Source organism: Periplaneta americana, chromosome 8 (assembly GCF_040183065.1).
Source record: "Periplaneta americana isolate PAMFEO1 chromosome 8, P.americana_PAMFEO1_priV1, whole genome shotgun sequence".
NCBI lineage: Eukaryota > Metazoa > Arthropoda > Insecta > Blattodea > Blattidae > Periplaneta > Periplaneta americana.
In genome coordinates, this window is record NC_091124.1 from 94,500,608 (window position 1) to 94,522,399 (window position 21,792).

Consider the following 21,792-nt stretch of genomic DNA (forward strand, 5'->3'; position numbering starts at 1 on the left):
AGTCCCATGTAGCACGTATGGGCGAATCCAGAAATGCATATAGAGTGTTAGTTGGGAGGCCGGAGGGAAAAAGACCTTCGGGGAGGCCGAGACCTAGGTGGGAAGATAATATTAAAATGGATTTGAGGGAGGTGGGATATGATGATAGAGATTGGATTAATCTTGCTCAGGATAGGGACCAATGGCGGGCTTATGTGAGGGCGGTAATCAACCTCCGGGTTCCTTAAAAGCCAGTAAGTAAGTAAGTACGTATTACAGTCCAGACACAGGGTCTGAAGATATTAATTCGTCAATTTAAGCACAGAAACTTAGTCATAAACAAAAGCAAGAAAAATCTTTTGAATTCAATATTTTCGAACATTAATAAAAAAAAAAAAGAGTTCAGCCAAGTTTGAGGGGGCAGTTCCATAACAAGGCTATTTCCTCCATAATCTGAAAGTAATATAACCTACTCGTAAATTCTGCAGTGCTCGGGAAAAGTGACACAAGTCAGTTTCCACAAAGCTTTTTTGACAATTTATTGACAACTTACGGAACATCTGCTCGCTTGGAAAAAAATACATAAGTATTTCTGCCAATACAATAATTCATACAGAAAAAAATCAAATCTACATAAACCAGTGTAAGTTGTCAATAAATTATCAAAAAAGGTTTGTGGAAACTGACTTATGTCACTTTTCCCAAGCACTGCAGAATTATAACATTGATTATTTATTACTTCCGAATTATTAAATCCGAAATCACAATCGTGCAGTTCCTGAGTTCAGGCCTATTGATCTGCTCCAACTTCAAGAGAGTTCATCCTCTAAGTTTGTAACCTAACATTATGCCGGAAATTTTAGAAAGTGAGCTTGCCAGCCTTATTCCTATTTTCCTATGCTTTCCCATGAAGTCCACTATACCGTATGAGTTTTGTTCGTATACATATCTATTTTTGCATACCGCAATGCAAAATTAATGCGAGGAATAAACAACGCGCATCCATCTGAGCAAGCTTGTATTCGAAGGCTGTTCCTACAAATAACTGTTTTGTACTAAAGTATTCATACAGTATAACAAAAAGTCAATAAAATTACAAAATATAGTACAATAACTACAAAACATAGCCTAAATTATTAAGACTATTACACTTTTACTACGTCATACCACTTTTGACCAATAAAACGGTACGTGTTTCAACCCATCATGGCTGCTTATCCTACAATTTTTATCACCTCCCTAGAATTTGTTTCTTTGTTTGCCAACATTGTACTTTCAATAATTGTACCTTTTAAAATGATTAATGTTTATTTCATTATCCTTAATTAAAACTTTTTTTATCATTTATCTTGTTTATATTATTTAGGTTACGTTATAGCTTCTGCTGTATGACATTATGGGCAGTCACGTATTAGAGATTTGTAAATAATGAAGTACAACTGTTTTAATAAAAATGAAACTGAATCAACAAAGCCTTCCTGACTTCTTATCGTCCATTGAGTTCAATGAAGATTGTGTAGTTGGCACAATTGGTAACAAGAGAACAGCTCATCATAACACACTCCTGCCATCTACAATTATGAAACTTAGCTAAATCAAAAAGTTAAAATTACGTTATAATAATAATATATGTATAATTGCAATGCAGTTTGAGGGTACGAATGTGAAACAAATGTATTTTTGAAGTATGCTAGCAAAAAAAAAGATTGAATACCACTGTTATAATAAATGCAAAAGCTTTGTCATTCCAGAGAAATACAGTTACCTGGAATTGATAAGGTGCAGTTTCTCAAACATATATTTAGAATATGTCTGCTTCAATAAGAAATTTTCGTTATTGTACAAGTCTGCACTACACTGTTTTCTTCAGTCAAAAAATGTGTATCTAATACCTACCCACTTCACTTGCGTGATTCAGGTTCCGCATATTGCGAATGTACGACAGGACTGTGACCCATTTTTCAAGTTGCACACCACTTCGGCGGGCCACGCTGTGCGTGATATGCATCTGTGGAGAGTTATGTCGTGCACTAGGGTGAGTGTATGTGTAAATGTAAGTGTAGTGTACGGAATGGGTGAGGATGATAATTATGAGGAAGGGAGAAGTGAAAATATGGTGCCGTCACGTAGCCTACTCCTGTCGAATAGCACCAAGGGGGCCGCCAAGCTTAACGTCCCCGTCCGACGGACGAATCACAATCAACAGTGACATTTATGCCTTCTCTTCTTATGTACTGCGGAGAGATTTAAGATTTAACCCAGGCATATTGGTGCACACTCTAGTCATCTAGTGATAATAAGTTGTGCCCACCACCTCTCCTAGTCCCGAGGTAAAAATGTTATACGAAAACCTCTGATCCCTCCAGGAATCGAACCCGGGCCGGTTAGTCTAGAGGCAGACGCGCTACCACAGAGTTAACTCGGCGGACTTTCTTTAATAGAAATGTAGAAAACTTCATATCTGAACTCAGATATCCGCTATGGTCTTTCATTCACTTTTGATTCCTAATGTAAGCATTGGTAATATCTTCACTTAATTTGTCTCTGTCCCTACCCAATTATACATTTATACTAAAATACACAATAAGTTATGTACTATTTTTACAAAACCATGTTTACTCGATTAAAATACAAAGCAAGGCTTTAACAAATGTATCTTTGTGGTCTCTCCGATCCTCCAGGGCTCCACTTCCCCCAAGAGGGCGGATCCCACAGCTTGAGACCCGTTGCTCTAAATTTATACAGGGTTGTTTCCGATCTCTGATAACGAATTTTAATGACGTCATGTGCGTCAGGAATCACACCGACAGCTGAATTGCGGCGAGGTGACAAACCAGTAGTGAGTGATTTCATAATCAGAGTGCACGGTGTATCACAGTAGTAATGCCCAAGAAAATCGAGCATTTTTGGGAGGAGTACATAACAACACTTTCCGATGCCAATTACAGTTACGTGACAATCAAAGGAGTCTGCAAAAAACCTGGTTTTGTTATTTCGAAGAAAGACACCTTGTGTGTACCTATTAAGACTGACAAAGCTCGGATGGGATTAATTCCAGAGTGAAAAAAGCAAGCAAATCCACCCCCCCCCCCTTGATTCCATTCGAGCATCACCAATCTTATTAAGTACACAGAAGATGCCTTTCTTGGAAATAACGAAACATCGTTTATTGAAGCTTATTTTATTTTCACTTAACTGTACTTGGCATCAGAAAGGATCATTATGTACCCCTCTCAAAAAGGCTCGATTTTCTTGGGAATTTCTGCTGTGAGTCGCCGTGCACTCTATGAGATCACTCACTATTGGTCTGTCACCTCGCGCCACAGTTCAGCTGTCGTGTGACTCCTGACTCACATGTCATTCAAATTCGTTATCAGATATCGGAAACAACCCTGTATGTGATTAAGCAATGCCATCGAAGCATCCTTTGGTTAGGACTTTACATTGACGTTCAGGTTTTTGTCTTTAAAATTCACTCCCTCACGAAAATTCATCCACCAATTTATGAAAAGTTATGCGACAAACATCTTTTTGTTACCACAGATTCTATCTTAAAATTCTTTTTCACTTTCGCGAACTGTGTTACCACATACGATTCATAGACAAACATTATTTCCGAAATGCAATATTTTAACTGAGCCATTCTATATTCTGGTTACACATTAAAACAACAAGTAAATAAAAACCAGATGTGACAGGACTGTGTCCTGGCGGCTGGCTAGCTTTACGAAGGCAGGACCCGAGATGGATCCATGCACTTTGGCTTATAATCTGCGTAACAAATTTTAACTTTTTTTTTTTTTGCGCTGGGCGCGTGATACATGTTTTCTACATAATCTGAGCCTCCTGAATACGAATATGACAATAAAAACAGTTGTTGGTTATGGTTTTTGAGAAATTTTCGAATTTATATCTATTCAAAATACTGCTTTATATAATGTCAATAAGGTTAAATATTCACTGTTCAGAATATTACAGCTTTCTTTTTCTGCTTTTTATTTTACACTGGGCATCAGGTACATCACGAACTAAAGTCGAACAATAGTCTGCTAGCATATTTGGACTCCACTGTCCTTGGTATCTTTTTTCCATAGTTGAAATTTCTTGACGAAAGCGCTCACCATCCTCATCACTGAAATCGCCACAATTCTAGGGGAAAAAGTCAAGATGGGAGTGAAGAAAGTGAATTTTCAGGGTCATGTTACAACCCATAGCTTCAGACGCCAATAGTAAATTTTTCACTAGTTATTCATAGTTCTCACTTCTACAGTTACCCAAAAAATTAACACAACCTCCTTAAATGCAATCCAGGCGGCTCTCTTTTCCTTCCAACAAAGATTCGAAGTGACTGTCCTTCATTATTTTTCTAATTTGTGGTCCACTGAGAACTCAGTCTTTTATTTTTGAATCACTAACAGCAAGAAATGTTTCCTAGATATGTTTAAATGCTTCAGTTTTATGATTCATCCCTTTAACAAAATTCTTCATTGGTGCTAACATCCAAGTGCATTCCAAGAAGCAATGGTACAACCTTCAAATCCGCACATTTAAACCATTCGTACTTTGAATATTATCATTAAAGCACACTTTAAATAAAAAAATACACGTCTTACACAGAATACCAACACCACGGAAATCTCCTGGTAAACTGAAGTGATTTCATACGGCGAACATGTGTCTCCCCTTCCAAATGGAACTGAAAAGGGCAATAAAACAATGTTCGCTTCTGGAAGCGGTTTTGACAGGGTGGTGTATTGCAAAATATAAACTACAGTAATGTAATTAAAGCTCACAGTGAAAGAAACACACATCTCAAGTAAAATCAGGTAAATTCAAGCGAATTCATACTGCGAACCTGTTTCACCCTCCCCAAATAGACTCGTAAAAGAGCAATAAAACAATTTCCTTTTCTAAAAATGCTTCTAAAATGGCGGCCCACTTACACTAATATTGTTTTCACATAAAGGGTCTTCACATTTGTAAAACAAAAGTTACACACGAAATACGGTGATTTTTTTTTAAATAAAATGCATAGAAAATGGATTATTTTGTGCATCTCGAAAACCCGAACTGATGTAACATTCTGCTTGTTATTTTTGAATTCAGGAGGTCGAAATTAGTAAAAATTTGTTGGTTTTATGTCTGGCGAAAAATTACTGTTGACCAGTGTAATGCCCCATTGTGCACCAATGAGTGTTCCAGTCCGATAGATGATGTGGAAAGAATTTGTGAATGGTGACAGGTGGGCCATACTACCTCACACAAAGAACGAGACTCAAGAGCCCTTAAACTCTATATTAGTATCAGAAAGATTGAAAGAAAAATCCTCTGCAACGTATACTTTGTGTCGAGATTGAACCCTGGATAGAAGACCAGTGCGCTAGCGCTGACAAGCAAACGTTCTGATGGGGCAGATAAAAAGGTTAATTTTTTTTCACCATAATGTCAAAAGAAGTGCTTATACAAATTTTAATCACTCGACCGCAATTACGAGGGCCGTAAAAAAATAAGTTCGCCAGGGGCCGCTAACAGAAAAAAAAACACAATTTCATTGGACAAATTTATTGGAACGGAAACAGCAATTGTTGAGCTATTTTTAAACATATTTTCCATCGGAAATGAGACATTTCTCATATCATAGGATCGACAGTGAGAGGTGCAGACGCATTCAAACGCTGGTTCCGATCTGAGGCGGCTGACTTCTACGACACAAAAATTGATCCCATGGTATGACAAATGTCTCAATTCCAGTGGGGGATATATTGACAAACAGCGCAACAATTGCTGTATCTGTTTTTATAAATATTTCCATGCAATTGTGCTTTTTTCTATAAACGGTCCCAGGGAAAATCACTTTCTGGACGGCCTCGTAATTGCGATCGAGTGGCCAAAATTTGTATAAGCACTTATTTTGACATTATTAACATGGTGGAAGAAAAAAATTTAACTTTTTTATTTGTCCCCATCAGAATTTTTGCTTGCTAGCCACAGTCGTGACGATAGCTCGGTGGACATAATACCCCTGTGTTACGGTAATAGAAAAGACATACAGTAAGGAGCTGTGCGGGAAATCACGAACTGTTTTATGTTGTCTTCTGAAATGTCACAAGGAATACACAGCGCATCTATTTCCTCTCGTAAGTTTATCTAAATATGTCAGTGTTTGTAAATTGCTTGGCTAAACCTCTTTATCGTTACAAGACAGAGGCAAAACCTACTACAGAGCTCCAGTAGTGTCAATAATCAATATTTGTCCAGCGAAGGCTATTAGAGGAAAGTCAAGAGCCTGCACCCGCAAGATTGTCTCCCCTTGTCACATTACTCAATTTATTTTCTTTTTATGTTTTACTTCCCCCGTTACACCGTCACTGTAGGAGAGAGAATTTCAATTAATCAACAAGAGACATTACTCACATAGGCCTTCCTGGTAGTGGGATCGGCACGACGCAGGACAGCTGGGAAGACGACGCAGAATAACCACAAGTCAAGGAACGAACACCCAGTCCCATGAAATGGGGATTAATCTCCGTCCATGCTAGAATGGAGCAACGAGCAGCGTGGTTGGGAAGTAACTTACGTGTGCTATCCACAGAGTGGAAAATATTATTCAATACCGAAAAACAATACACGGATATGATAGTTCAAAGCCAACGACAATTTCGAAAACTTTCAATTTTAACTACAAGAGTCCATACATAGAATGATTCGCTAAGTTATGACTAAAGCTGAGACATGTAGGACTGCAGGACAATATCAAGTTAACTGTATTGCGATGTTTGTCGAAGGTAAATAGTATGAAGGGGTGGGGAGTGGTTGCATACAGGCATGCGACTCAGGCAACAGAACACATTTACGTTGTGTAGTGGACAGACCTCCAGGTTGTATTACCTATCTTACGTAACGTATAATATTTATAATGGCAGAATCATCAAGTATATGAATAGTAAACAGGTTGATGGAGAATTAGACACATAACATTTCGCAGTAAGTGGGGTAAATATTCTATTAAATTTATGTAGCACAGAAATTAGGGGAGAGTCGGGTAGTATCGGACAGCGAGTAATATTGGACAGTGAGTTTCTTTCATCTACCATACGATAATAGTACCTGATTGACATGGTTACATTTCTGTGATGTCGCATAGAGAAACGTAACCATGTCATTCAGGTACTACCATATGGTGGTAGATGAAAGAAACGCATTGTCCGATATTACCCGATGTCCGATACTACCCGACTCTCCCCTAAAGGTAAAAGACGTAAATTCGTAACATAACATTGTAACACGAAAAACATAAAGCACTGATGACAGTTTCAACTGAGGAAGAAGGACATGAATCGCATTTAAGTTTGAATTAAATGTGTACCACACAGAAATACTTTTTTCACGATTTATGTAAAACGATGGTATGTGTCAACATACCAATAAATAACGTTGAAAATACACACTTTAGAAGCTTTATGCGGAAATACGTGAAAAGGAAACTCCCTAGTCAATCAACTTTACAGAAATACTATACACCGAAATGCTATTATAATGTTATAGCCTATCTCGCATACGACTAAGTATAGGAGATAGTAAAATATGTATTTCATTAATGAATGCGCAGACGCCGCTGGGCAATTTGTTCCAAACGTCGTTACGGACATTCTTCCACCACACAAACCCAATAAAACTTTTTTATTAACCTCTGAAATTCTTGAGAAAGTGGATCATTTAAATATAATCAAAGTTTTGAAACGCCTATTACCCTCTTATGGCCAGACGAAATAAAAAATGATAATGTATAGTTATTTTCATCACGGATTCTAGGCTATTTGTTAAAAGTTGGTAAGGAACTTCAACTGCTTTAGCCGAAAGTTATCCTAGCCCATGGACTACATCAAATAGTCGAAGAAGTTCGCTCCTGCTACAGTGATGTGAACAGTTTCATATCGAATGTCAAAGAAATATGTTTAAGGCACCAGGACGGGTTATTAAATTCAGTGAAATACCTCCTGGAGCCCCTCTACCGTCGCAACCCGTTGTAATTAGATGGTGGACATGGCTGGATGCTGCAGTCTATTTTGCTACACATTATAAAAGGGTTGAAGACGTAATCAAAACGTAGGTAGTGTTAACTGCAACAGACTCGAGAATCCAGGAATGATGACATGACCTGAGCTCTAGTTTATATGTCATGTGAGTATACACCTTATTCTCTGTTGTTTACTCTCTAGGACAGCGTACAAAGTCTGTACACTGACCTCCCCCGCTCACTCTACTTGCTATGCTATAGTTTGGGTGCACGTAACTTAACGACAAACGTCCTAGATATCTCAGCTTTAGTTATGACATATACTGCAACTTATGACTGGGCTTATGACGAGTAGAAAATATTAGCCTATACAGGGTGGAAGGTAACCTTTTACAATCCTTCACACACATAACAGATCATATCATTTGGGAACGTTATGTCAAATAATATTTTTTCATACGACCAATAGTTTTTGTAATATTTTCAGAAAACGACTGTTGCAATGTTGCAACGATGTAAACAGTAGCAGTGTTTACTCCCCAAGATCATTGCACCCCAGCATAGCCTACTGAATGCCGCTCCACTCATCTACTTGACAGGGGGTTTGAGAGGATGTACACACATACCGTTTTGTAAACAAAAACATCTGTTGAGAATGCAGTCAAATCAAAATTTATGTAATCGTAACATGTTAATTACATGACCTATGTTATTCGTTATCTAAGCTGAAACGTTCAATACTGTATCGTTTCAACACTAAATTTAGTACGAATAAACACATAGTTTCCGTTACATTTTAAGGAAATTTCATCAATAATACAGTAGAATGAATGTCCAGACACTCACGAGTAAAAAATGTGGCATCTCGTTGTGTTTCAACTGCTTCGAACTGCACGTAGCCTGCAACTAATGACGAAGTGAATGTAAGCGTATCGTCCGCTCCGTATACCTAGCTCGACCACATGGTTTGCGAAAGTCAGAAACAGTGTTGCCAGCGTGTCACAGCCCTGTTCCCATGCAATGTGTACACGACTATTAACGCGATTTATTCGAAATCTGTGTTATTTTCCATGAAAATACTACTATAACATGGTTCATACATAGCTTACTATATCATCCTACATAAGATAAAATCCAATTTTGGGCAGTTTCATAAAAACTTAATCATAATTTCAAGTTACAAAAGATCTTTTTTTTTTTCTAAACCCGCCCTTCTGAGAACAAAATATTATTAGACTTTCTTGTTTGTCATAATTCGAGATATCATATCGCAGAAGGATTGTAAAAGGTTACCTTCCGCTCTGCATAATTATAAATTGCGGCTCTAACTGCCAATAATTGAAGATCTCACTGTAACCAACGAAACTATAATTCATGTTTCAGGAGAAAGGAAAATAATTTCAGGGGTATATTTCATTAGGCCTATATTTACTAGAACAGTAGTGTCAGAGTTGTAAGCTCCGAAATCGGTTGTGGTGCTAGAGACGTCCAGTCGGAGCGTGAACTTGCTTATGTCTGTGGAAGCACCGGAGCACGCAACGAGTTATAGTGGAGCGCTCCGCTCCGTTTAGGCTGTGTCTGACAACGCTGTACTAGAAGAACGATCTGACTAATCAAGGATACAAGTTTATTCAGCTATTGAATGCAATAATTTATTGTTATAAATGAATACTTCAAAATTACTTTTTCCACATGTCACATATTCCAAGAATATGATGTTACATCCATTCTCCGAGGATATTTTTTTTACTTTGGTTATTTAACGACGCTGTATCAACTCTGAGGTTATGTAGCGTCGATGGGATTGGTGATTGCGAGATGAGGCCGAGGATTCGCCATATATTACCTGGCATTCGCATTACGGTTGAGGAAAACCTCGGAAAAAACCCAACCAGGTAATCAGTCCAAGCAGGAATCAAACCCATGCCAGATCGCAACTCCGGATCGTCAGGCAAGCGGCTCAGCCGGTCTTCAATTTCGGAGTTGCGACACTAACACTTGGGTTCACCAGGAAGGAAAACAGTAGGTCTAGACCTACTGGAGTAAAATGCTACGTAATCCGTCGCAAGACAGCCCATGAAGAGCCAAGGCCGACTGCTGGCCTCAAGTCCACATGCCTCAGCAGAGGGGACGATTATCCAACCACAACGGGGGTAACGTATAGTCAGCACGATGATCCCCTCAGTTGTAATAGCTAGTTTTCGCAACCGATTTCGCAACATATCATAATTCCCAAATTCATCACGATGCTAAGTGGGCCGAAATTTCATGAGAAAATTCTTTCTTCACGAGGACACGAACCAGCGCTCATTCCGTAACACGAGTTCTAGACATAATGCTTAAGACCACGACGCTACGGCGCGGTAAGCAGTACTTGAGTACACTGTAAAAATGTCCCTAAAAAAGTAATTTTTTCGTAATAAGTTCCACGAGTTTCGCAAAAATTAATTTATCATAGGATTTCAATTTACACAGTTTAAACTTCAACGCCACTGCATTATCGCCTCTGAAAAATCTTAAGTAGTTGAAGTACTGTACGTCTTTCTTTTTTCCTTTCTTTCTTCTATCCTTTCTATTTCTAATCATTTCTTTATCACCAATTCCAATAATTCTTCTCTCGTGTTTCATTTCTTTTTCTCACTTACTTCTCTTACCTTTTTCTATTCATGTCAGTTTCTCTTTTTTCTTCTTTATAATTTTCATTTCATTAATTTTTCTCTTCCATTTTCTTTATTCTTATGCTATTCTTTATTCATTTCTTTCGATTTCCTTATATTCTTTCATTTTTACTTACATATTTTTTATTTTTATTTTGTTTCTTCGTTTCTTCTTTCATTTTTTCCCTCTGTATGTAAGTTCTTTCGTTTCATTTCAAGATTTCGTTCATTTTCATTGTTTGTTCTTTCATTTTCATTGTTTGTTCTTTCATTTCTGACATTTTTGTTTCTATTCTTTTCCTTATTCAGTTTTAATGTTTTTCCTATTTCCTTATTCTCTATTCACTTTCGCCTCTTCTCGTTATGATTTCCCCTTTTCTTTCCCTTCCTTTTTCATAATTTGCTTTTCAATTTCATTCACTCTTTTCAAGTCTTTTATTATTTATCTTTCATTCTTCCTTTCCTCCGTTAACTTTTTACTTATTTTTCGTTCCTTTCCTTTCTCTTAATTCTTGTTTCTTTTTTATTTTTATTTCTTAATTTTCCCTTCTTTTATATTTAAATTTTAAGGCCTTTTTTCAATTATCTTTTTTTCTTTCTTTCTTCAATATCTTCTTTCTAATGCTTCGTACTTTTCCATTAAACTAATTTTATTATAAGTATAAATGGAAATTTTTGTGATGCTCCAAATAATCGCAATATGAATTTTCGGCATCAACAGGTGGTTCTTACCATGCAGTCTGTGTCTGTCTGTCTGTGTGCCGCGATTTCTTCAAAATTACGTATTTTACGGACTTTGTTCGGTGAAAAGTAATCTTCACCACACCTGATACGGACAATAAGAGACAATAAAATGTTTACTGCATTGTAGAGACAAATGACTGCACTCCTGCTTATTGTTTTGTTTACTGCATTGCAGATATGGCATACCCAATAATAACGAGCAAACAGCTCACGTTGTTACAATATCAATTTCAAAGTGCTTGTTTCTTCAAACATATTCATTTTAATACCCATGCCTGTTACATTTTTTATGACTATCTCCTCTAAAATATTATAATTTTTTAACATCTTGTATTATTTAGTCATAGCTCCGAATATGATATAGTTTCTCATCAAATAAGCGGTATGGTTCGATTCTATGATATGTAAGGTAGAGAAAGCAACTGTGTGGAACATTTCGTTTACCATTCTACGCTGTATCCAGTACTTTTTAGTTGGTTATTTAACGACGCTGTATCAACTACGAGGTTATTTAGCGTCGATGAGATTAATGATAGCGAGATGGTATTTGGCGAGATGAGGCCGATAATTCGCCATAGATTACCTGGCATTCACCTTACAGTTGGAGAAAACCTCGGAAAAACCCCAATCAGGTAATCAGCCCAAGCGGAGATCGAACCCGCGCCCTAGCGCAACTTCAGACCGGCATCTTAACCGACTGAGCCACGCCGGTGCCTGTGTATCCAGCATTACTCTATTATTTTTCCTCACTATGATGTTATCTTACCGACACTAAATAATCTCCACAGTTCAAAAGCATCGTTAAATGAAGTTAAAATAAAACATATTACGTTTACTGTGAAGTGAACAAGAATTAATATAAATAGGCCTATATATACACTGACACAGGCGAGAGCAACACAACAGAGCTGGAGGCGTAAGCGTTAATTTCATCCCGTAAATATCCCTCAAGAAGCATCAATCATTTCGTATGACGTGAACACATACTGTATCTCCAGTTCCAAAGACGAGAGATATCGAATATTATCACTTAAAAAGAAGCAATCATTTGTGAGTCACTTTATTTTATAAATTGATCCCTGCAATTCATTTATTACTTCTCTAGTTTATACTTATGCATTTCAGATCATTTCACAAAGGAAAGAGCAAAGAAAGCACACACATGCACACAACTCGTATATCTGACAACTTTTATAGAGAGAGCTTCTTTCTATCAGCCGTATGAGAACTTCGTATAACTGTCTTCACAAATTATTGGATCTCGCGACGCGAAAAAAAGAAACGAATGGTGAAGTAAACGTAGCAGTGACATTTATATTAAGAGCACAGAGATTAAAATAAAGACAGGCAGCTCTTCTAAGTAATACAAATACCACAGGCTTTATTGAAGGACATCAGTCAATACTGTCAGAGAAACCACAGATAAGTTTTAGTGTACTTCAAAGACTAGACAAGGACTTCAAATGTGAAACGATGTTCACGTTATGGACAGTCCATCACATGAGTGCTTTCGGTTGCATCCTTCAGCAGTACTTGGGTTTTTACGTTTATCCTCGGTACATCTCACAGTAAGTTTGACTTCACATTCATAAATATAAAAATTAATAATTTCAGTTCCAATTCATCACAATCAGTTTTCAGGCGGAGTTACGTCCAGGAAATTTGTGGGACATGGTTGAGTTCCGTCCCAAGATATCAAGAGTAGTAATGGAATTGTATCCCTATGAAAACAACATTTTCCTTCTCATTTTGCTGACACAAGACTGCTTCTAACTTACTATTTACGTTATTTTTGGCACTATATTCTCCACAACAAGAAATAATATCTAAAGTCAAACTCAAACTTATCGCAGAAAATATGAATAAATTTGGAAATGAGAGTTTACTATTCGTTACAGGTATGATTAAAAATTAGTTTGTTGAGTCTGTTAAAATAATTAAATTATAAAATACAGGCTGATGCGTTTGGGTATGGATGATATTAATTTATTATTATAAAGCTATTAAGATAGTTTGAGAAATTTCGTGTTGGTAATATTATGCTTAAAAGATGGGCGTTTCCATACATGGCAAGAATGAAAATCATCAATGCATAATGTAAAATGAAAATCGTAGATGATTTAAAATTATAAGTAAATAAACAAACTTCCCCTAAAATAGGGGTTGCCCTGAAGGACAAAGTATATCAAATATACAAGTATTTGTGAATGCGTACAATTTTATGAAAATGTTTTTGTGAGAAATATAATTATTATTGTGTTATTAATTCACTTTATATATGTGATTTCTCAGAAGATAGATTGAATATTTTAGAGCTATCAAAGAAACAGTCTTGGCTAAAGAAGATTCAACAGTGGGCACAATGTGTTTTTCGTTATGCTACAAATTTGAGAATGTTACAAGAGTTCAAAGAGACTTTCGACGTGAGTATGGTGTGCGTAATGTACCTAAATACGAATCCATAATGTTGTGGTTCTGTGTTAAAAAAACATGCAGCTCGTTTAAATTTTGCATCCATGGTGTGCCAACAGATTGCAGAAGATGACGGCTTTTTAAACAAATGGCTATTTACAGATGAAGTGACTTTTCATGTCATCGGGAGAGTAAACACACAATTATATGTCTCCTACGAGCTTGAAAGATCAAGTTAAAAAGTTAACGTATGGTGTGGAGTGAGCCACAATAAAGTGTATGGATCATTCTTCTTTGCAGAAAAGTCAATACATTATGGATCTTACTTGGATATCTTGTCACAACTCTAAGAAGACAACAATATGAATATTGTATTCCAGTAAGATGGCGTACACCTTCACTGGGCATGGGAGGTTCGTCATTTTCAATCGTGTGTGGTTTGGTCATGATGGACCAATTGCTTGGCCCCCAAACTCCCCAGATCTCAACCCTTCCGACTTCTTCGTGTGGGGCTTTGTTAAAGATACTGTCTATTCACAGAAATCCAGGAACATTGATGATTTAAGGGGAAAAATTACTCAAGCTTTCCAACAAACCACCCATCCAATGTTACAACGGCATGGGCTGAATTGCATCACCGTTATGAGTTGTGCAGAGTGTGCAATGGGGGTCCTGTAGAGTTCTGAGAAACCTCCCATCTTTCAGTGCTTTATACACAAAGTTTCGACAAATAAAGTTCAGTAGTAAATGTTTAAGTGTTTTTATTTTATCCATACCCAAACAGATCATTCTGTATACTGTTACTAAAATTTCAGCCTGAATGCTCTTACTTTTTAGTAAGTAAACATTTGTAAGACACTGCCATAACAAACTGAAACTTGCTGACTTCCCCTTGTTGCAACTTCATCATTTTTATTCTTAAAACTATTCCTTCTGCCTTGTCTTATTAAAATTATTATTATTTATTATTATTATTATTATTATTATTATTATTATTATTATTATTATTAACTGGTTTATTACGTAGTTTTAGGCTTGATTCAGTCTGAAAGAATAATTACGCATATATTTGGATCAGCGGAATAAAATAGTCTGTTAAGTTTGGAATAGAATGATTCACATCCATTTGTGACTTTGGTAGTACTTACTGAAAATTCATGCCAAACTAGTAGAGGAAATAATACATATGGTATGAAGATTTGTAATTTTCGAAAATGTAGACACTGAACTATAGAACTGTGTTGACATTTCTGTGAGAAAGTCGCCAGTATCTAACATATTAAATCCATTCAATTTCACAAAACATTTGCATGATAATGAAATACAGCAGATCGTTCGGGTGATTACATTCTTCAAGTATTTGTGATTTCTGAACTTAAGGTCATGAATATATTATTTTAATGTACCGAAGTACATATGATATTTCCATGCAGATATTCTGCGTCATCATACGATGTAAGAGTAATGGAACGGAGAAAAATTCTCTCCAGCACCGGGATTTGAACCCGGGTTTTCAGCTCTACGTGCTGATGCTTTATCCACTAAGCCACACCGGATACCACCCCAGCGTCGGACAGAATCGTCTCAGATTAAGCTCCAACTCTTGGGTTCCCTCTAGTGGCCGCCCTCTGCACCACGTCATAGATGTCTGACGCCGGGGTGGTATCCGGTGTGGCTTAGTGGATAAAGCATCAGCACGTAGAGCTGAAAACCGGGGTTAAAATCCCGGCGCCGGAGAGAATTTTTCTCCGTTCCATTACTCTTACATCATATTAAGGTCCTGAAGTACATACGTAACCCCCACCCCCCCCTTTTTGCTTAACATCGACTCCACATTCCAAACCCAAGCACGAATGACTAATGAACCGGGAAATAATCAGGTTCCAGAAGGTGTACTTGCGTTAGAAGACGTAATTGTCAGCAGGCCATGAAAAAGGAAAGAAATTCCACCATATATTCGAAAAGCCTGGGACAGAATTCCACCATACCTTCGAAAAACGTGGGGCAGAATTCACTTCCAAAAATCTGGGACAGAAAAACCCTCGAATGGAACTCAACCACTTAATATTTGTAAAACACAATGGGCACAGAACTAGCAGTTCCCGCAGCAGTGGACATTCTTATAGTCATAACTATTTGAAGAATTTTCATCCTGAGTGAACTTGAGCATAGGGAATAATAATCATATGTTTCCTTTCTCATTCTAATTGTACTTTTCAAAATACAACAAAAACAGCTGTCATTATTGACAAGTTTTACAATAAATCTAATACATATATGCAATTCAAAGGTTTCACAGAAATGACTCAGTGCATTTAGTTTCCTTTTAAAAATTATAGTACGCCAAAATATACACGTCTCGCATCATTTGTTGTCACTGTTGCCAAATTTACGATGATATCAAAATCTGGAATCATTATTGTAACGCCGATTTCCATTGGATTGTCTCGGGGAGTGAAATATATGTGGATCATGACCCTGTGTGAAACATTTGTCTATGTGTTTGTTGACAGATACAATAATTTCGTTTAAGACAGTTTGCAATTCACTAATATCTGCACTAATACTGCAGTTCGGTGTATCAGATTTGATTGTACATAACGATCCCAACGAGTAGAATATCCTAATCACCTCTACTTTTTTTTTTTTTTTTTTTTTTGACACCTAAAGACGATAGAGACAATTTTCGAAATTTCTTTTTTCATTACCAGCATCTCTTCTAGAACAATACCAGTAAACAAAATTATTCCATCCCATTTAGATGTGTCATTCCATTGCAAAATATACAACCTTCAATAGACGTGTGCGCATGCGTGTGTTCAAGGAAGAGTCAGTGACAAATTGAAGTAGCAACATACATTTTTTAACAAGACACCTGAAGTTATCACTACTAGATAGCAGTATTATCCATGTGTGCCCACGCGAAACAAAGACGCAGTAGTTGCAAGATGGTGGCACCTCTACACAAGTGTATTATTAGTGATTTGAACCAAACACTGATCCATGCTTTGTCTTGGGCTGTTAATGATGCACCCAAGACATCACCTGTGACACCTGGGCTAGTATCGTCGTTTCCTTCATCTTATCTGCTCGGATCAAGTAGTCAACCTGTTGCACATTTGCTTCCGTGACAATCACCTCTGCTCGACTGACTCGATGTTCGATACTTGTCCACCATTAAGAGAACTTCTGTGCCCAAATGTAGACTGCTTGATGGGACAGGCAATACTCACCATACATGGGTAGCATTTCTTTATGGATATCCTATGATGCCAGAATTTTTGCCCAGAAAAATCGCACAACAGAGCACTACTTGACAATGGTACACTTATACAAAGGTGCTGCCATCTAGCAACTACTGCTTCTTTGTTTCGTTTGTGCACACATTGATCATCTTGACAGCTGGATCACTTGATCGATGTATCATGAAACTTAGGCTTTCAATTAATGATCTTCACAACCTGCAGAGGCAAAGTTCTTTACAGATGCTGTGCTATGACTAAAGTCCGAAGGTTTAGCCCTGATCTAGTCTAGTGAAGGGGAGTAGCATTACGTCTGTTTACTGTTGCGCCATCATACTACCCTCTTCACCACGTGGTGGGCTAGATCAAGGCTAAACCTTCGGACTCTAGTTATGACACCCTGGGAATAGATGGAATTGCATACACATGTCAAGATCTTGAGGTGATTTTTTTTAGCTTCGCTAAACCCAACCACTCAAACTCATAAATTCACTTATGTAATTACTCAGTGTCTGTATATTATCAGCGATTTGTAATGAGATACTGTATGTATTGCAGGTCTAAGGTTTATTTACTAGTGTTCAGTTAATATAATGGAGACAATTATTATTCCAAGTGAAAAGTTTTCATTCTATATTTGAATATACCAGTACTAAAGATTATAAAATAAAGTACTGATAACTACACAAATATAAATTCAAATAAATTGTATTAATAAAAAATTAACATTGTCAACAAAAATTGTTTCCTTATGAAATACTAAACAAAAATAAGTAACTAAAACAAAACATAAAATAATTGCAAAAACTAATTATTAACATGCATAAAATCAAACAAACATAAAACCTTAAAAATTAAAGCCTTTTTCTTTAACTTACCAACGGTGAATTGCTCGACAGTTTCTCAGTTGTAGGTTGCACTGATTGAAAAACATCTTCTGATACAGGTCTCGAGCTGGTTGGACCAAAAATAATAATATTTTATATAATTTCTAACATAAATAATGTTTCCTTAATGACTAAGCACTAAACTCTAGATGCACCGACATAATAAAACTTAAAAACAATATGTAGAGTAAAACTAATTTTTATATATCAGCCCTGTTTATAGCCTAATGCTTCATGGACGATTGTCTCCAAAATCCTCAATGAATTAGCGCTGACTCAATGCAGATTAGTCCACCGAGTCATGTATTGCTAAACTTTAGAATACAGGTAAGCAAACTGTTCCAGCATTAGTGATTGTGCCATGTTGAGTCCCGAACCAAAGGAGAGGAGAAACAAGTGAAGATCAGTAAAGATAGCTATACAATGAATTCCGAATAATTATCCCTGGACCAAAGATTTTGGCTAGTTTAGTAGATGTTGTTACAAAATATCAAGTTAAAATGAAGCTTAATTTGCGAATAAAGACGAATATTTTCTCTGAACCAAAAAATTATACTTTACCTTGGACACAAAAAAAAATCAGCTAATGAAAGGGAAGTATTTTCCCTGGAATGATTACTTTACATATTCCTCTGTAGAGTTCACCTTGATTTGTTTCAATGTTGCGACAAGGTTTTTAGCTATTTACCTGCATTATAGAGTGGCTCCATCATTGTATATCAAGGCCCAGTTCAAAAGGGAAACAACTCAAAATTTAAAGTTTTGAGAAACCTGCATTTTAAGACTTTATGTTGCTGTGAAAAATAAAAAAATCGTCGAAATTATTCAAAATTCTATTAATGGCATTTGATATATAGTATATGTTTCAAATTAGAATGTGTTAATTGGATTTTTCACAGCAATATGAAGCTTTAAAATTCAGGTTTCTCAAAACTTTAAGTTATGAGCTGTTTCCCTTTTGAACTGGGCCATCGATATGTACTATTTCATTATTACGGACATCAACCTTTAGAACTATTATATGGGTCTCAAATACACTCCATGAGAAAACTGATATCACCAAATTTAATAACAACAATTAGTCAGCCAGGGTTTAAGTTACCACATAATTGCTGTATTTTTATTACATTTTCTGTTTACAACAGACTATTGAGATGATATGAATATAATGGAGTAATATTGTTGTAAAAAATTGCTCCACAGCTGTTTTTTTATGGAGTCGAACTTCAATGCCTCCTGGTACAATTTATATATATATATATATATATATATATATATATATATATATATATACGTGATGGAAATTAACATCCACTGGAGTCCACTTATCAATTAATGATGGCTTGCTTTCCTCATGAAATATTTGTATTCTGCTAAGTAGTATTAGCCAGTATAATGCCAAAGATTATACATATAAACCATTCCATAAAACAAAGTTTCCCAGATCATATGCTTCAGAGATTGAATTTTTACCAGTGGCAGAGCTACTATGGGGCAAAATCCCCCAATGTGGAAGGGCCTCAACACTATAAAGTATCCTAAGTTTTCTGTAAATATACAAAGAAATAAAATAAATTATATGTAAACTTATTGCTTCAACAAATTTTTATTGCTCTCAGTTGAAAAACTGCTTTCACCGAATTTCTATTTAAGGGATACTTTGAAAACGTACGTCACAAATTACTTCATTACAATAACACAATTTCAGTCGGAAATCATTCCCTGTTCTAATCTATGGAAACCACAATGGGTGGTCTAAACTGTAGTACTGTACAATTAGGCATTTTAACAGTAGGCGCAGCACCAAACCTCCTTTCTGCTAATGTACAATGAATCAAACCTAAGGGACCAACATTCTTGTCTCTTGGTACTGGAGTCTGGTAAGTAGATCACCAGCTCTTGTAGATCAGGTTCTTGCCATCTCACAGCATTATAGTGTGGCAAATGACCTTTCGGGTAATTAGTGTATTATTTATTTACGGAAATGGACAGAATCTTAACTGAATTTCACAGCAGTTACTCAAAATGTCCTTCATTACGTTCTACACATTAGGTGTGACAATATATGAAGTTATGGGACACTCGCTGAGCTCATCCACACTAATATTCCGTATTAGCCATGTGCAATATTTGTTATTGGGATCAAAACCTGTTTCTCACAACTGACTAAATAATTTAACAACACAATGTTTCGATTGTTATATAGTCTCTGCAAAGCGCAGCTGAAACTTGCATAAACACAATTGGCATTTGTGGTAGGCAAAGCCAAGGTTCCTGAGGGTTTTTCTTGGGGTTCTCCTATTTCCTTCCATCTCTCTCCATTTCAATATTCATTATCTTCGTTTTAATAGTATTCTCCCAAAATGGTGTGCTGTGATGTATTATGACTGGCATGCAGCACTATGCTTCTGTGGCAAGGACTGGGTGGTGGAAGGCCACTTTAGTGAGACTCCATTGGAATCACATAGCAGGCATCACACACCTAAGTTACGATATTTCCAAAGCGTAATCATTCTATCTTCAAATTCATTCCTAGTATAGGAGTGATAAGGTACAATAAGCCTATTAGATGCTTCAATGTTAGGCTTCGGACCCCTCCTCCGTACAAAAAAAAACACACATAAAACAAGATCAACTGAGTCAAACCATGACCATCAATTTTAAGGGAATGGACCCTTTAGCCCACTTTGTGCTCAGGCTTGTACAAGTACATTTAGTTTAACTGACAAAATTCTGGAGGCAGTTAATAATAAATTACAAGTTGGAGGGATTTTCTGTGATTTATCCAAGCATTTGACTGTATAAATCATAAAATGTCGCTAGGCAAATTAGATTATTATGGAATTAAAGGCGTTGCACACCAATGGTTTCGCTCATATCTTACAGTTAGGAAACAGGAAGTCGAAATCAATACAACTATGAAATCTGCCTTGACATGGGGAATTATTAATAATGGAATTTCTCAAGGATCAATATTAAGTCCCCTACTTTTTCTAGTGTTCATAAATGATCTTGCCCCCCTAATAAAAGATCTAGGTCATCCCATATTATTTACAGATGACACAAGTATAATAATTACAGCCAATAACTCCAACACATTCCAATCTTCAACAGAGGTAATTCTCCTCAAAATATGTGATTGGTTCTAAGCCAATAAATTAGTATTAAATTATAACAAAACTAACATAATTCAACCTCGCAAATTCCAAGCGCAGTAATTAACAATAGGTCCCTAATAGAAACAATCACCACCAAATTTCTTGACTTAAAAATCGATAATGTGTTAAAATGGAAAAATCATATTAAAGAAATTACCCCTAAACTAAATTCAGCATGTTTTGCTATTTAGATCTATGCAAGAGACAGTAAATATACATATACTTTGCATACTTCCACGTGGTAATGAGTTTTGGAATAATATTCTGGGGAAATTCCACAGATAGTAACAGTATATTCTTATTACAGAAAAGAGTAATTACAATAATAGTGGGTGCCAAATCTAGGGAATCGTGGAGGACCATTTTAAAAAACTACAAATAATGCTCATGGCTTGTCAGTATATATTTTCATTAATAATCTCCCCCGTATGTAATCATGAAAACTTTGTAACTAATTCAACAGTTCATAGCATACATAAATATGCGTCAAAAAATGACTTTCATATTCCACCGGCAAGTCTCTCGTGCTATCAAAAAGGAGTGTGTTATATGGCAGTCAAATTTTTAATAGCCTCTCTATGGATATAAAAAATAAAATTCAAAACATAAGATTATTTAGGGTCAAATTTAAAAAGTACCTAATTTCTCACGCCTTTTATTCTGTAGGTGAATTCATGACATTCAACAATGCTTCAT

At 36.4% G+C, this 21,792-nt stretch overlaps 1 protein-coding gene across 1 annotated transcript in view; it reads right to left on the reverse strand.

The window, feature by feature from the left end:
- The window catches only part of LOC138704893 (pseudouridine-5'-phosphate glycosidase-like), a 436,469-nt gene that overhangs the window by 299,184 nt on the left and 115,493 nt on the right, over window positions 1-21,792 (reverse strand). The window contains exon 9 of the mRNA XM_069833284.1: window positions 17,930-18,005. Coding sequence (XP_069689385.1) covers window positions 17,930-18,005 — 76 coding nt within the window. The remainder of the gene's footprint in view (window positions 1-17,929; window positions 18,006-21,792) is intronic.